This window comes from Xiphias gladius, chromosome 7 (assembly GCF_016859285.1).
Source record: "Xiphias gladius isolate SHS-SW01 ecotype Sanya breed wild chromosome 7, ASM1685928v1, whole genome shotgun sequence".
Classification (NCBI taxonomy): Eukaryota; Metazoa; Chordata; class Actinopteri; order Istiophoriformes; family Xiphiidae; genus Xiphias; species Xiphias gladius.
Genome location: NC_053406.1, coordinates 11819320 through 11837383, shown reverse-complemented (window position 1 = coordinate 11837383; position 18064 = coordinate 11819320). Strand labels below are relative to the sequence as shown.

General features: G+C 39.2%; 1 protein-coding gene across 2 annotated transcripts in view; it reads left to right on the top strand.

Moving 5' to 3' along the window:
- Positions 1-17757, top strand: part of LOC120792273 (cGMP-dependent 3',5'-cyclic phosphodiesterase) — a 101881-nt gene extending 84124 nt beyond the window's left edge. For both annotated transcript variants that reach the window (XM_040131347.1, XM_040131348.1), the window contains 19 exons: positions 49-179; positions 2599-2710; positions 2829-2868; positions 3405-3468; positions 3771-3852; positions 4205-4379; positions 5992-6104; positions 7982-8059; positions 8168-8290; positions 8396-8466; positions 8980-9102; positions 9199-9286; positions 9787-9834; positions 10149-10223; positions 10347-10446; positions 11395-11507; positions 12908-12946; positions 13156-13262; positions 14322-17757. In XM_040131347.1, the coding sequence (XP_039987281.1) occupies positions 49-179; positions 2599-2710; positions 2829-2868; positions 3405-3468; positions 3771-3852; positions 4205-4379; positions 5992-6104; positions 7982-8059; positions 8168-8290; positions 8396-8466; positions 8980-9102; positions 9199-9286; positions 9787-9834; positions 10149-10223; positions 10347-10446; positions 11395-11507; positions 12908-12946; positions 13156-13262; positions 14322-14556 (1917 nt within the window). In that variant the 3' untranslated portion in view covers positions 14557-17757. The remainder of the gene's footprint in view (positions 1-48; positions 180-2598; positions 2711-2828; positions 2869-3404; positions 3469-3770; positions 3853-4204; positions 4380-5991; positions 6105-7981; positions 8060-8167; positions 8291-8395; positions 8467-8979; positions 9103-9198; positions 9287-9786; positions 9835-10148; positions 10224-10346; positions 10447-11394; positions 11508-12907; positions 12947-13155; positions 13263-14321) is intronic.
- Positions 17758-18064: the final 307 nt, after the last annotated feature.

The following is an 18064-nucleotide window of genomic DNA, read 5'->3' as shown; positions in this document are numbered from 1 at the left end:
CTATCTATTTATCTATCTATATAATCATTCTGCCTCTCTTCCTCTCAGGAGGAGCGTAGGCAGCTGTCCAGTATGTTAGGCTGTGAGATCTCCTCCATGCTCTGTGTCCCAGTGGTCAGCAGGGCCACTGGGCAGGTGGTGGCGCTAGCATGCGCTTTCAACAAGGAGGGTGGCCAGAGGTATGTATGTGAAAGACTGTGTTCATACCGTAAGCTATCATTCACCTTTTTTCCCATTTTGGTTATGTGCCATTTGTCCCCCTCACAAATCATAAGTTCATACTAAAACATTTCATGCAGAGCAGCAGAGTTCAAGAGAAATTCACTGAAGTTTCGTTTTTAACCTCGCAGCTGTTCAGAAATCACTGTAACTCAGTCGCTGATGGCTTAAGTAGTCTGAAACATATTTAAAATGCTGGATTGTCAGTCTGAAGATGATTTGGCTTTTCCTAAATCCTGAAGCGCTGACTCATGTTAGATACAAAGATTTGTCTGACAGTGGCTTACAGTAACGTTAGGATGGGTAGTCTGATTGGTCGAGCCTAAGAGCTCTGATTTGTTGGGTTTGTAGCAATGGAGAGTTTTCTGCTCTTTCCACTGAAACTGTATATGTGTGTGTGTGTGTGTGTGTGTGTGTGTGTGTGTGTGTGTGTGTGTGTGTGTGTGTGTGTGTGTGTGTGTGTGTGTGTGTGTGTGTGTGTTTGTGTGTGTGTGTGAGTGCATGTATTTGTGTGTGTTCTATCTATCTATCTATCTATCTATCTATCTATCTATCTATCTATCAACTATGTCTCATACTTATGTTAAAGTGCTTGGATATTAGCGTATTTTATCTTTTATTTCCTCTAAACACACTTCACACCCACTCACCACAAGCACACATACTCTTCACACACATGCATGCTCTCACATACAATCCCTCTCCTTTGCATGCTCTCTCTCTCCTCTCTGAAGACTAAGATGGATGAGTAGGGATCATGTCCTATCATTTCTCCCTCTGCCAGTGGCACTGATGGCAGAGCTGGCATCTCATTACCATAGTAACAGCAGCAGGATTATGGTCGCAACTGTGCATAAAATGTGATAAATCTCTCCCTGTGCTTCGAGCTCAGTCATCCAGATTTTGGCAGAGACATGTATCTTAAAGATACATCCGCTTGTCACATGGATTGCATATTCATATGCTAAGTTTGCTGGAACTTCTCCTTCCCTGGCCTCAAAAAAGTGTAATTTAGCCTCTTGGCATAAGACAGAGGTGCATGAAAACATATTGTGACACCAGTAACAGGTCCGTAACTCAGTTTTGGTGCCAGCAGATGAGAACCCTACACACAACTCGCACCATCACAAACCTAATTGAATCTTGGTTTATGCACAGAGCAAGGCGAGAATGCGCAGCAGAGCCAAAAGGAAAATCATATGATAAACATGCATCCTAAGCAGCAGAATAACAAGTTTATATACTGTATGCAAACTGCAGCCAACCCCATGGCGGAGTCACTTAAGACCAAACAGGGTACACACATTCTCAGTCTTTTTCTAAATACCAGTTTTTTTGTGGAAAGTGTTGTCTACCTCTGGGCTTTGAAAATGGACTCCTGCTGGTTTTCATTCTAGCTGCCAAAATGGAGACTATTTTCTAACGTGACAACAAAAAACTAGCTGGTGCCACAGACAATTATTCTACAGCCTGACATACAAGACTGAAGACTATTGCTCTGTGTAACCCTCCTGAATGTCAGCCATAAAGGATTTGTGCCTCTTGTGGGAGTGTGAAGGTAATTGCCCATAAACTGAGCTTCCCAGGTCTGTTCCAAGCTCAGTGCAAATCCTGCCTCCTTTGCTAGGATTCCTGGAGTCTAAACTCAGGGCACGAAAGCTGTGGAAGTAAGCACTGCGCCTGACATCAACTCAATAATGTGCCACTGCCCTCTGTAGGCAAAGAGAGGTAACTGCAGGCAGTAATTAGCGTCACTGTGGTCACTGCAGATAATTTCATTCATCAGTCTTCATTTGCCTGCTTACTGCTGTCAAGTTCACACATCATTTAATTCTGAAGAAGAGTGACAGCCACATTCACTACCTGCAGGAAACCAGAGTTTGGTTCAGTTTTCAGTCATTTTCAATCGTTAAGGCAGTCATTCTTTTTTCATCCGTGTTTTTAGTTCATAATTATCCAACCTCCCTTTTTTACCAACTACTAACTAATAACCATAGCTGTCAGATAAATATAGTTGGGTAAAAGGTATAAAATGATAATACATTAGTTAGGTACAAGTACCTTCAAATTGTACTTAAGTACCACCATTCTACCACTGGTATATTTTTTTTTAGTGGGGAAAAAATTTTCTAAAGCCCAAAATGATTTCTTCTTTTGTCCAACCTACAGTCCAGCCTAAGGATATTCTGTTTACAATGCCATAAAAGAGACTACCTTCTTAAATATTTTAGAAATGTGTTAATAGCAACACAAGATTGCACAAAATATTTATAACATGAATATCTAAATATTGTCTAAATATGTGTAAATTCAGATTCACTATTTTTGACCCTGTGTGTGTGTGTGTGTGTGTGTGTGTGTGTGTCCTCTCCACCGCAGACACACAGAGGCCGATGAGCATGCCATCCAGCACTGTTTCTGCTACACTTCAACAGTACTCACTTCAACTTTGGCCTTCCAGAAAGAACAGAAACTCAAAGTGGAGTGCCAGGTACTGCACATGCCCACTCACTGCCTCTCTCACTCCCTCACTCACTCACTGTATGCATACATGAATATACATGAAACTGCCTTTCAGAGTTTTTCATGCCCACTGTTTCTCCACATAGGCACTCTTACAAGTGGCCAAGAATCTCTTCACACACTTGGGTGAGTTTTTCCACCTCGGTCTGTCTGTCTCTCCTTCACTCCCTGTCTGTCTCTGTGATGGAAGAATGTTGTAGGACAATTTGTGTTAATGGCCGATAGTGATCACCTAATGAAACGAATGGCGCACGTAATTGAATGAGATATTGCTGAACCGAAATGTGATTACACCCAGGATCATAACCATAAAATCAAAGGGGCATTAAAAATGATGGCTCCACCTCTCCATCCTATAATTACACCGAGGCATTTAGATTCTTATCTAACAGTAAGCACCAACAGCAGAATAAGTCAATGATGATTCATCATGATTGCAGCTACAAAGAATTGATCCACTGGTAGAGCAAATTGCCTCTCACTGTACTGAACCTATGATTACAAAAGCTCTTATCAGCTGGTATAGCCAACCCACCGGTACTCATGGTGTAATCTCCGTTTCTGTCTATCTGGCCTTTGCTGTTTTCCTTTAATTTCCTCTCTTTTCCTTTTATTTCCTCGCTCACCCTCTCCTCTTCTCTCTCTCCCTCTAATTTTTTCAGATGATGTGTCAGTGCTGTTACAGGAAATTATAGTGGAGGCCAGGAACCTCAGTGATGCAGAGATGTAAGCCCTCTGATTCATCTTCTAAGGGATGTTTCTGCGTGTGTGTGTGTGTGTGTGTGTGTGTGTGTGTGTGTGTGTGTGTGTGTGTGTGTGTGTGTGTGTGTGTGTGTGTGTGTGCGCGCGAAAGAGAGAGAGAGTGTGTGTAGTGTGAATGTCTTTATCTCCATTTGCAAAGGCTATCTTGGAAATTTGTTCTTAATGGAATTGCCTCATTTAATAAAAGTTAAAAAATGACCTGAGATGAAATGAGATAAAACAGTCTCACACTCTCTCTCTAACTCTGTCACTCACTGTTTCTCTAGCTGTTCAGTCTTCCTGCTGGATCGTGTCAGTCATGAGCTGGTGGCGAAGGTGTTTGACGGGGGAGTGGTCAGTGACGAAGAGGTACAACATGCTGCTTGTTTTTGTATTTGTTTTCGTTTTACAACATAATGGTTTATCTTGTATATTTCCTGATGTATACCATGTAACTGACTTTATTAAACAGTTGACAGTGGAGACACAGGACATTGCAATTAAATTGTCAGTACCCAAAACCCTTAAGCCACAAAGGCACCCCCTGGTTGGGGAACATGATAGCATGTTATCCCTCTTGCTCTCTCCACACATTTCCTCTCTGTCTCTAGTGTCAACCATCAATTAAAAGCAAAAATGGCCACAAAAAAAAGATAATAATAATTGATGTCTGTTAATTACAGAAGCAATTGTGTGTGTCTGCGTTTGTGTGCGAGTGCAGAATGAGTTTCGTATCCCAGCAGATCAGGGTATTGCGGGCCACGTGGCGACCACTGGTCAGATCCTAAACATCAAGGACGCCTACTCCCATCCTCTCTTCTACCGTGGCGTTGACGACAGCACCGGCTTCAAGACTCGCAACATCCTCTGTTTCCCCATCAAAGATGAGAACAATGGTAACGATGAATTCAACATACACACACACTGCCTTCACTCAAGCATTTTTTACATGCATCACAAGTCAATATGCTGCCAAAATGTTTCTTTTCTCAATGGAAACCTGTCAGTCAAACTTTAGTTGTAAAGCACCTTTCATACAAGTAAAGTGCAATTTAAAGAGCTGTACAAGTGACAGACAAACTAACAATGAGAAAGAACAAGTATAAACAATAACACACATTGGAGACTAATGCACACAAAAAAATAGATAACAGATAGATAACAGATAAAAGACAATAAAAACATTTATAACAAGAAAACAATAATTAAAATTAAATTAAATTATGGACATAAAAAATTCTAATCACAGCCTGCCTACAGAAATTGGTAGGTTGTGATTATAATGTTTTATGGCCATTATTTATTTATTTTATGGTTTTATTAATATTATTAAGATATTACAAACTCGGCTGCTCTTGGGCATAAAAACAAAACGCTCTCCAAATGTTTTTTCTACTCTAACACAATGTGCAACATCTGTTATTGGGAAAGGGAGGTGCCCAGTCACCCACGTAGATTCTACTAATGCATTAATAATGCAATAGCGAGGCTACTGATAATGGCCAGTATTGACTTTTTCTCTATCTTTTTCTGTCAGATTTAGTTTTATTACATTATTGGTAGATGCTCCTCTATTGTCCTCTGCAGTACATACCCTCTCTTCCTGTTTTCTTTTAAAAACCAAGCTAGATTTCTGCGCATGAGGTCTCTCAGAATACCACAAAGGGTTGTTATGTCACATCCAAATTCCAGAAAACTCAGACTCTGATTGTTCTCCCTACGTCTTGCTGTATCCAAGCATAATATTAATTATAATAATACACTTTATTTATACTTTTCACAATCCAAGTCACATTTTGTGACTTGGATTGTTCAAAATGCAGCAAAATTAAACAGACTAGTCATAAAATCGTCAGGTTAAATCAAAATAAATAAAAACAATTTGGTTTATAAAAACCAACTCAGTGAAAACAGATAAAAAACCAGTTTGGTGTAGGAAAATACAAGAACGTTTTTAAAGGAGATAAAAGATTTTATGGAGAAAATTAAAACTCAAGTTGAATCAGTAAAGTCTCTTCATTAAAAGTACGTTTTAAGAAGGGCCTTAAAAGAAATTACAGAGTCAGCTGACCTGATTTCCTCAGGCAGATTGTTCCAGAGCCTCTGGGCTCTGACTGGAAACGCTCTGTCCCAGATCCTGCGCGATTTGTCTCCATATAGAAAACTGTCTGAAGCTCAGATTAAGAGTTGAAATTCAGATCTTTTTATGTGCAATTATGTGCAATACAGCTACTGTATGAAATTCATTTAGGTTAGCAGACCTGTTTGATTTAACGTCTGTTCTGCACCTCTGACTGTTGCGTTCTGTGCCTCATTTTCTCGTCCTTGACTCTCATCTTCCACTTTCCATTTTTCCTCATCATCAACTTCTCTCCCTCCATCAATATCCTGCACTCCTTTCCTTCCTCAATTCAATGCCCCCCTCAACATCCCACTTTCCTTTTCTCACTCCTTTCCTCTCTCCATCTTTGCTTCTTTTTGACTTTTTTTAAATCCTTCTTCCTCTAGAGGTCATTGGGGTGGCTGAGTTGGTGAATAAAATGAACGGGCCATGGTTCAACCGCTTCGATGAGGATCTGGCCACAGCTTTCTCCATTTACTGTGGTATCAGCATTGCCCATGTAAGTCCCTTCTCCCACTGAAAGAAAGTCTTGGGAACTTACTCTCTTTAACATTTACATTTTCTGGTTCATTATGTTGAATAGCCACAGACGTCTGGTCAGGGACAAGGCATTAGTATATTTATTAAATGCCGTCAACAAGCTCCATCTGTCTAATTGTTGGTTGGTGTATGGTTCTATATAAAGAAAGATATAAGCCAAGCTATAAACCAATCATATTAAGCATAAAGTAAATAAACAACACAACTGCTAAAGAAACATTATCAGTTGCAAATAATTAACAACTTAAAATTTTCACTTTACAACAGAAGACTGCTTCCATCACTTTCTCTTATTATCTCTGTTAGTTGGCAGCAGCAATAAAAAATTATGAAACATTAAAAGGGAATAAATCCAGCCACACATTCTTTTCATACACACTGGCTCATTGTAAACAATCCTAGGTCATTAATTCAGCTTGATTTTATACATACCTCGAAAAATGAATGTAATAATGTCATCTCTGCAGCGTCCATGCAGATACATTAACTAAACTTAACTGCACAGAGAGGAATAAAAGGAAGCACTTACAGTACAGCATATCCATCATTAGGAGTCTCTTACTCCTTAAAGCAGTGTGGTAGATCTGTTATTAAAGATCGACCCTGTCTGGCAATATGGGATCAGTTCAGGGGGAGCAAAATGCTCAGTCAAGGTAGAGCAGAGCAAAGTCTCGAGGGAAGTTTAAAGAGTCGGGGTCTGTGATGGGACTAAGTGGCTTTTATGGTGTCAGTCATAGGCATTGCACTGTATGACTGCAGCCAACCCATTAACACACATTCAGCTGAGCTACTGTATTTAGCTCACAAAGACGATGATGAAGATGATGTTTGTGACAATGACAGTCATAAAAAGGAGCGATAGGGGACTGCACCGTGTCGTCTTGTCATCTTCCAAAGCTTTTTTTAAATTTGCTGTAAGGCAGGTTTTTCAAAATGTGTGGATCTTTATTGCAGCCCATTTAACCTTTTACCAGAACCCAGTGGAAACATTGATTAAAATGGATTTACTCTGTGTATCTGGATTGATTTATCTTTCCTATAATAATTCCCTTAGGCAGTCATGCATTTAATTTGAGCAACTGAGCAAATGATTTAAAAATTTATGAACTCAATAATTAACTGATGTAGTTTTTTAACTGATAATTACATGTTTACAACTGATTTCACATAATGTGCCGTAAGAAAGGCAGTGTAACGGAGACAAAGACAAGAAAAAGAAAGAAAGACTCACTGCTGTGATGATATTTTATTCAGCATTTCTGATTCACCTTCATATTAAGTAGTTCTTGTAGCTTTTGACCTTTGAATGAGGTTAAGTACAAACTATAAAGATATTTGATTGGAAAAAATAATTGCCTCATAGGCAGCTCATCAAATGCATTATTTATCATTGCACACTGTGTATCATGGTGTACATTATGCTGTGGGTTGTAAAAAGCAGCTCCCTCGTGTACTGAAATGTAAGCAGCATTCAGTTTGAGTTTTATTATTTCATACACTAGACAAAGCTGTGATAGTGTGAAAAGCCTTCTTCAGTCAGATGATCTATAATAAGCAGAGGTTTGTGTCTCCAATTTTTTGATGATATCGTTACAGAATTTCTGACCTTACTTTAAAATCAAGCTTTTTTGGACACAATTTCAATCTATCCAGTTATTTTTGCAAATGTCAAAATAAAGAAAAAAAGAAAAAAGAAGAGAGAAAATTTAAGATTATGCTCATGGCTAAGCTCCTTCTTCTACTACCGGTGCTTTAACTGAACTGTACATCATATTGTAGCCAGGTATCTTTGACAATGATTACAATGTTACTGTAATATGGTGTTTGTTTCTCTAGTCTCTGCTCTACAAGAAGGTCCATGAAGCTCAGTTCAGGTCCCACCTGGCCAATGAAATGATGATGTACCACATGAAGGTAAAATCCCCTGGATGCGTCTCGCTTGTTCTTGCACACAAGCGCACTGTATTTTCTGACACAGTCGATATTATTCACTCAATATGATTTAGCACGTGTATGTTGCAGGTCTCAGAAGAAGAGGTATCTAAGCTGCTGGTGACGGGGATTGAGCCAGTGAAGGAGATCTATCCCTGCTTCGCCGAGTTCACATACACGCCTCGCTCCCTGCCCGATGACACCACACCCATGGTGAGGACCTGGGGTTAAGGGGAAAAGTGAAAAATAGAGAGACAGGGAGAGATTAGTGACACTGATGAAAACTGATGTAACTGATCCTGTTGTGTGTGTCCGCAGTGCGTCCTCAGCATGTTTGAAGATATGGGTTTCATCAACACATACAAGATTGATCTGCACACTCTTGCCAGGTCTGAAAACACCAACAATTCATCTACTGAATATAATAGCCTCTCTCTGTGTGTGTGTGTGTGTGTGTGTGTGTGTGTGTGTGTGTGTGTGTGTGTGTGTGTGTGTGTGTGTGTGTGTGTGTGTGTGTGCGCGTGTGTGTGCGTGTGTCATCCATTACTTTAAGTAGTCTGCATTAATAAATTGATCTCTAGTTTCTGATTTGATGTTGATTTTTATCTTTTCTTACCAAGGATTTAAGAATAATTTGTCCTTTTTGTTTTTTAACAGCTACATTGTGTGTTGCACCAGTAACGCTGTGTGATTTTGGGGCTGAATTATTCTAATTTTTCCTGACCCTGTCAGTCAACTATGAGAACCGAACCCCAACACCTTGGAGAGAGAGATCTAAGCAGTTCTCTAGAGACAAAATGACAAGATTTGGGTCAGAATTGAATCGAGTTCCTTTATACTAGGTGTATCACTGGGAACATGCCAGGATGTTGACCATAACTAAACTGCTGTTTTGTTGTCAGGTTCTGTCTGATGGTGAAGAAAGGCTACAGAGACCCTCCCTACCACAACTGGATGCACGCCTTCTCTGTTTCACACTTCTGCTACCTGCTCTACAAAAACCTAGGGCTGTCCAACTACCTCGAGTTAGTATAACCCTCTTAAACACTTCAGAAATGTAATTTCAGCATTGTTTATGTCATTAAAATGATCCTACTTTGCCCACTGTCTTCTCCTTTTAGGGATATAGAGATTTTAGCTCTCTTTGTCTCTTGTATGTGCCATGATCTGGACCACCGTGGCACCAACAATTCTTTCCAAGTCGCCTCGGTGAGAGCACAAATTATGTTTCTGCTTTACTAATGGGCATACGATGACGTAGAGGGCAATAGAGCAGTACTTCACCGGCACTTCAGAAATGCAGACTTAAAATTGACTTTTAGATGCTCAGGATGAAGCACGTCAATAAGAGCCAGGCTCTGGGTGTTCTTCAGTCATATCAGAGTGTGTGGTTGTATCTCCGTATCTGTGGATTTGCTCCAGTGAGACACTAGATGTCAATATGATTAGGGGCATGTCACTCTGTTCCACTCTAATCAAGCACCTCAAGAACACACACACATTATCAACTGTCATTATTCAACAAAGGTCACTCATCATTTAAGCAGCTTCTTTTATGATTTTCTGTTATAAAAGCTCTCATTCAAGCTGACAAGTACAGTTGAAAAGAAGTCATTGTATTTTATTGAAGGGTGTTGATCCATTTGAATCGATACAACGTGTACACTAAAAGGATTGTGTTTCATTTGTCTGTCTGTTTCTATTTTCAGCAATCTGTGCTGGCTGCTCTCTACAGCTCAGAGGGTTCTGTGATGGAGGTAAACTCACAGCCAGTTACACTGCATCATAAGGATGTGGGAGAGCTGACCTATCAAAGATTTGATTTAACAATGTTTTTAAACAACTGGCGGTATATGTTTCTAAAAATACCTAATCTTTACTGCATATATTATACTGTGTACCTTGTAGACTTAACTTTCTAGACTGAAAAAGTATAGTTGTCTCGTTGGTTACACTGGTATGTCCCTTCATAGTTTATAAACCTCACTTTCTGAGAGCCACTAATATTGTGTTCTAGTAACATTACCTTAGAGGCAACCATTTAGTCATCATGCTTTATTTGCCACGACAGAGACATCACTTCGCCCAGGCCATCGCCATTCTGAACACTCAAGGCTGCAACATCTTTGAGAAGTTCTCCAGGAAGGTGAGATGTAAAATCTGACATTCACACATTACAAATGTTTCTCAGTTCTCTCTCTCATACTTAGATTCCATATTCTGCTGTCACTGTGTGTGCAAGCTAAAGTTATTTTTATGTTTTTTTTAGGACTACCAGCGCATGCTGGATTTGATGAGAGACATCATTCTGGCGACGGACCTGGCTCACCACCTTCGCATTTTCAAGGACTTGCAGAAGATGGCTGATGGTACGCCACATTAGCTCAGTACACACAGCCACATTCTACTTGTGCTTTTTACTCACAGTCCCGAACAGCAAAGGGAGGCTTTGTTCAGATGCTTGGTCCAAGATGGTGACACCAAAGCGGTATTTTTACTTCTATACTATTTTATATATTTTATTCTATTAAATATTAGAAATTCATTTTTCTTGATTTGACTGATTTTAGATGAATCCCAAGTAAACCCATATAGTTCAAACCCATTTGTTAGCTAGATAATCACTGACTTAAATACAGACTGTAAAATTATGAATCCATTGCAGTATGTCTCCCTTCTTGGCACCACACAAAAGGCCCGTACTGGCTCTATACTTTCATTGCACAACTTTTTTTGTAGAGACCTGACGTCAAACTTGCAGTAGTTATCACTGACATTCTCAAAAACCCTCCAATACTATTATTGGACTAGTTACCCTTTTGAGGAGGCAGTTGCTTGCTGCACTCTTATGTAATATAATTGGCTGTAACCTCCTGGCCAGTGGTTTGTTACGCTTGAATGCAACCAATTATAAGTTATCATGAGTGGATGTGTCCTTAGTGGAATCAATTTTGAGTTGTTAAAGAAATTCAAGGACATTAAAAACCTCTAAATGAGTTAGAAACTTCCTCGCACCACAGAGTGTGTAACTTGTCAATCATGGACTAAAGTAGTTGAACCAAATACAGAGTGGAAATATACAGTGTCAAGGTGCCATTGACATATAATTTCCTCTTACCAAATATACAAAATGGCCTTATCTTACACCCAGTTGTGCTTGTTGAGCTATCAAGACATAGTAGCTTGGCAATTTGAGTGCAGGAAACTAAAATGCAATGCAATTTTTACTTTTAGCTCTTCACAAAGCTGTTATCTGATTTACTTCCAACATAACCTAATGCAGCTTAGTTGTTTTTTTTTGCATGTGTGTGTTTCAGACGGATACAATCCAAAAAGCCGTACCCATCGTTCCATGCTGCTGTGCCTGTTGATGACTTCGTGTGACCTGTCAGACCAAACCAAGGGCTGGAAAACCACACGCAAGATTGCTGTCAGCTCAAGTCCATACCTGTGTCTATACTGCATATTTGAAGTGCAACCATAATTTTAGAAAAATGTGTTTAGTTTTTAAAACATTGTCTTGATAATTTGGTAAATACATTCATTTATCAACCACATTAGGGAATATCAGGTTTAGTTTTAAGCAATTACATAACAGTAATGTAACAACTGAAACCGAAGGACTCACAAGCATGACTCAAAAGACAAAAACCAAGTTCCAAAAGGGTCTTTACTGAAAAACAGGTCAGTACACGGGTAGGCAAAACACTCAGGCAGACAAAAGCAAAATGGATGAGGCAAAGGTGAGGTCCAAAAACCAGCAAGAAGACAATATACAAGGAAAAAAGGCTGGAATGCTTGTCACAGGGGAACGAAGACAAACTGGCACAGAGGGAAGGGAGCAGGGCAGGAAGTACAATCTACAATAAGAGGGACAGTTGGTAAAACCAAAATAAAACAGGAAATACAATGACCAATGGAATATATGAAAACTTGACCTAGGAGGCCATGACAGGACATGACAAGTAATACCAATGACTATACAGTAAAACTGACTAATTTCTAGGACAATAAAGATTATGAGATGCAAAGGTGCAGAGTAGAAAACAACATTTAAGTTTATATTCCATGATATTCTATTCTTGGAGGCTGCACTCCATATTATGGATTATGTTTAATCTTGGCCTGCCCCCTTTTCAACACCAAACCCCTGACCCTTGTCCTAAATCCAACACCCTAAATCTCCAAATACCTAACACCTACAGCAAATGCACTGTAATCCTTGCTCCCAAAAGCTGAAAATGCATCTCTGTTTAATTCTGGGGAGGAAATTATTCTGCAATGTCTGGTTTGTATTGGTTTCAGTTGGTACATCATTTTCTCACTAGCCAGAATATGCATGGGGATTAATGGAAAAACAGCAATTGCACCAAATATTGAATTCTAATTAAGGGGAATGGCATTTTATCTTAGATTTTTTTTCCTTTTTTTTAGTTTCAGCATAACTAGGTTACAGTTGTGTGTGCAAATATGATAAATTCTCTCCCAAAGATAAAAAACCTAGACTGCGATACAACAGGTTTGCATTAAATATGGTATTATTGTATTGTATGTTATTACACATTAGCTTTTACTATTCAATTTTACAATTGGTTTATGCTCATTTTAAAGTTAAAAGGACATTTAAACCTGTAAAGTGAATGTTGGTTTGTCCCAAGAAAGATTTCATTATAGAGTTTATACCTCAGTCATTAAGGAAACATGGAGTCAGGTTATATTTGCTGTGACATTATATAAATGTAAGCTGTATTTTAAGTGGAACTTAATCAGTGTCACTATGAATATGAAACGTATGAACAATACCAGATGTCTGCCTCTATATTTCCACAGGAGCTGATTTATAAAGAGTTCTTCTCTCAAGGAGATCTGGTATGTGTCAGTGTAGCCTGGCTGTTAAATGGCATGTGAAATTATTTAGCAAGTTGCTGAAGTGTTTGTCATATTACACAATGGTGAGTTCATTACTGATGTCTGTCTGTACTGTGTGTGTGTGTGTGTGTGTGTGTGTGTGTGTGTGTGTGTGTGTGTGTGTGTGTGTGTGTGTGTGTGTGTGTCTGTGTGTGCTCGTGCGCATGCAGGAAAAAGCCATGGGGAACAGGCCCAGCGAGATGATGGACAGAGAAAAAGCGTACATCCCAGAACTACAAATAAGCTTCATGGAACATATCGCCATGCCCATCTACAAGTGCGTACGAGAAACTAAAACATCACATCCTTCCTACCCTCACTGTTATAACCGTATATCACTTTGTCTTAGGGTTAAGACAGACCTTGGTCCCCACATTTCAAGTATTGAACACTGGGAGTGAAATATAATTTTGAATATTGCTGCCAAGCAGAGAATAGTCAAGCAGAATTCTCCTCCCTATGTTCAACACAAAAATGTAAACTGAATTTAGATTTTGCACATTATATTTTGTTTATAATTAATTAAAGCTGCTTTAACAATATTTTTATATCAACAATGGATCAAGTTACCACGTGTAATGTGAAAAGAATCGCTCGTAGTGCTAAACCCAGAGAAAATTATGACCCAATTCTGCAATTTCCCTCAGCTGTATAGAGCATTTTAGCTCACTGTTTTTGATGGGGCCCACAGCTTTACTGTTATGGTTCAATCCCACCACTCTTATCATCATCACTGCATTGTTTTCAGCAGCTGCAGGCAGTGAAAAAGCTATAAGAAGACATTGTAGACTCAGCACCAAACAGCAGACAGGCACAGTCAGCAACCAGCTGGTGAACACAGTTGAGCATTTAGCAGCTTAAGAGACAGATATTCCCTCAGGAGCTGGTGGAGAGGAAATACATAGAATAAGAGTGAATATTGAATTTACGTTTGTTAGGTGGACACACAAACACAACTCCAAATGAATGCTAATGCTGCTAGATGTGTAAATAAGGCACTGTTTGCTAACAAGTTTGCCAAATCGACTTTATAAGGTGATTATATGGCAAAGTTGTGTTTACAGCTTGTTCGGCTGCCCCCACGTGGTCAAAAAAGCCATTATTGCAGGTCTCATAAAATGTAATGCTGTGTAAAAAGAAGATACCATAAAACACAGTCAAAAATAAGGCATGCATGAATACAAGCAATCAAAAGAAAATCTAATTAAAGTATCATTTAAACCCTTTTATTTGGGAGTAATGTACAGTACTCATGTGAAGGCCTCTCTTCACAGTCTTACAATAACAAAGAGCTGTATCTTGACTCGTGTGCTACCACTGTCCTCTGTTCTTTCAGGCTGCTATCTGAACTGTTTCCTGGGGCCACTGAGCTGTATGAGAGAGTGGCGGCAAATCGGGAGCAGTGGACCAAAGTGTCCCACAAATTCACCATCCGTGGGTTGCCTAGCAACAACAGCCTAGACTTCCTGGACCAGGAATACGAGCTTCTGCAGTCCCAGGGTGCTTTCGGGAGCGACGACCACTGCCTCAACGGTTGCCTTGACGATGCAGAGGGAGGGAAGGGTCAGTGACAACAGCGGGCTGCCAACAGTTTCCTGAAGTTTTCTGTGGTCCAATAAGAGGCTAAAGATACCTTTTTACCGACCTAAGAGGGAGGGGTCTCTCTGCTGTCGATCACTTAGATGCTTAGCAGGCCATGCAGAATGGACAGGACAAAGTTTCAAACCAATTGAATCACACAAGTGATTTGAAACGAGTGGATCCATCTGAGCCGGTTCAGTGATTAGATACGTCATGTTGCTTGTGTCTCCTGTTCAGGAAAGCAGAAGGTGGTGACTTTGTCTTTTTCAGCAGCTATACTGGAAAAAATAAGTTTTTAACACAAGTTAATTCATACAGTCCTGATTAAGATTGTAAAAACACACACACACACACACACACTGACACACATATGTACATGCACATACTGTTTACAGTACAAGACACACAGACAAGACAGAGAAAAAACAATTCATTGTTATGGATAAAGTGCTATTCTTTCTGTAAAATGTTTCACAATAGGTTATATTGATTTAGATGGCTCAGCTTTGTTCACACACAATCCGCTGCCATAGTCCCTCACCTGATGCTTATGAATGCATGCTGTTTGGACACCTCATGTATTATTCCTTTTATCTGGGTCAGTGTTGATTTCTCCATGGCTAAGAAATTAATGCAGTCCATTTTTATACCACCAGGACAGATTTTTGTACTCAGTATATTTAATTAATTCGTGGTCATGAAGTTGTACAAGGGAGATTTTGTTCATTTGCTTAGACAACATTTTAACCCTCATATGTACTGATTCGCTTATCCTCATTTTTGGGTTGTTTAAGGGACAATTTGACAATCACTAATCAATGACAGAGTCAGCCATGACACCCCACTAGTTTACTTGCATGCCACTGCAACAAGAATGCATCTACACCTCAAACAAAGGCCACCTGACCTTAAGCCCACCAGTAGTTTATTTTGCTAGCCTTTATTTCCACTCCCTTGCACCTCTTTCTCTTTATTTTATTTTTTAGTTTACTGATTTACTCAGTAAACCACTTTAGATTGAGAGCAACCGAAGCCCTTTAAAAGATCCATCTCATCTGTTAGTGTAAACTGCCAGAGTAGAGCGTGTTATATGGAGTGTGTCATATGGATCTGCCTTATTGCGCATCTTTGCTGCCTTTCTTAGAGCTTTTAATATATGAAAACTGAAATAAAGTGTCTGTTTAGTATGTATGTTGTCTGTTGTTATAGACATAGATTGAGTATCAACGTGTTGACTGAATGATCACCATGCTCAGAAGATGTATATTTGTGAAATAACTGTGTGAAGACCTCAGATGTCATCATTTCACTTCTTTTTATTCTAAGATATGTGTACAACCACCAGTGGATTTTCGGCAGACACAACAGCAGTTTTTCAGTTGTCAGTGCACCCAATTGTTTTCAAGAAGGAACTAAAGCTGTAGCCATCACAGAAATTACTGTTTCCTGAAAGCATCAACAGGTCACTATTGCTGCACAGAGTTAGAGTTATGTTCTCAGATTTTGCCTCGTAGTAAACCTGACATTTTGGAGCTGCGGGGTTTTGTGTAACAATACACCTTTTTCAGTTTTCCCTTACAATGTTTTAAATAGGAAGTGCTACAAAATTATGGTAAGATAACCACAGAAAAGTTACACAAAGAGAAACTTCTGAAAAGGACACCACTGCACGTAGGCAGTGTGTGGAGGGATGAGGGTTAGTGAGCAAATGAGTGGATGGACGTGTGGGTGAGTAGATGAGAGAGAGGGGACTGGAGGTAGTTGAAGAGAAATGTTTGGTATAACCAGTCTTTACAGAGCTGCTGTTCACAGAGATGAAGCAGACACAAATCTCCAGTGATCTGCTAGAATTTCTTAAAATATCTCCCTTTATGCAGCTCCGATAATGTTAGTGAAGGTAGATCAAAGGAAAAATATTGCAATCATAGGATTTAATTATATAATTCTTCTGCGAAAGCGTCTTAGGGGGTACATTAGGGAGGAAGGTTAATTGGTTAGCAAAGTGGTTTGATGTATGTGTTATACCTACACTGGGAAATGCATTGTCACGATTGGATGAAATCGTTTGATCTGCCTTGGTGTGCTACATGAACTGAATATTTTTTACAATAAAGTTTTTAAAGGGCATACAGATGTGTTTGTAGAAGAGCCACCCTCTCTCTCTTTCTCAAGCTCTTTCTCTCACATGTGGTTTTCCCATTTCTGTTATTTTTAAACCACTGTTTCATACGTACCTGCCTTTTTCATGTGCAATATGAAGTGTCTGTCTCTGTGATGTTGCATAGATTTCTATGTAAATACCTATGCCTCTTGTTAAATAATTACTTTAGGTCTGGGTTCCCAAAGGCATTTAAGAGTTAGACCCTGATGTTTCCATTTAAAAAAGTCAACTGAGTGCTTGCTTCTCTGGATGCATTTGAGAGTCCAGACCTAAGACAGTTTTCTATACTGAGTGTGTATCTGTCACTTTATGTTTGTTTTTGAAAGTCAGGGCTAAATGTGCCAAGCAAGCATTTTCTACTTCCTGGCCAAGCTGCAAACTGAAAAACAGACAAAACTTGTTGTTCTCTAATGTTGGTGTATTGACGAGGGCTGTCTTCATGTAAAACTTTTCTGATACATCATGACCAGATCAGAAATTGCAGCTAATCCAGGAACTATGAACCCAATCTATTTTCCATCATCCCAGAGCAGCAGGACTCTAACCTGTGATGTAATGTCATTGTAATGATCACCTGTGACATAATTGTTAAAAGTGGCAAAAATATAATTGCTGTAAATATCAAAGTTTTAAAAGAAGATGTTACTTGATTTTCTGTCATTATTACAATGGGAAGTATTTAAATTCTGTAATGTATTTAAAGTGGTTGCATCCTGTTCTCTTTTTTTATGCCATTTTTGAACAACTCCAAGCTTAGATGTTTAGACAGAAGGGATGAAAGAAAAATAAATGTGTATTTAGGATATACATATGATATTCTACCACAAAGAAGAACCCAAACTAAATGAATCTGTATAAATGACACTTATACTGAGGACTAAATCCAGCCATCTGTTAATTATTTGTTTTGTTGAGTTCTGATGCTGGTGGTCTTGATCTTCTTCAGATGTAATGAACAAGTACATTTTTGACAAATAGATGAAATTTAGATTATTTTTTTTCTTTCTTGGAATAAATCTGGTGAAAGCTTCTTGATTGATGTCTCTAGAAGTGCACAACACACCATGTAATATTACCATGAAAGTGTACCTGGAGTTGTGTGTTTGGATCAAGTGACATTAGGGCTGTGTGATACTGATGCTGTAGAAACATGGTCAGATTAACACACATACTGACTCCTCCCTCCAACAGTCAGCATTCATCTCTTCTCCCTGCATGTAGTCGAAGTAAAATTATCATAACATGAACAGTATCTGAAGCTTTTATTCAGACGGAATCCAGTGAGGACATGCTCGAATAGTAATTTGCCAAGAGCCTCAGAAACCAACCAATTGGTG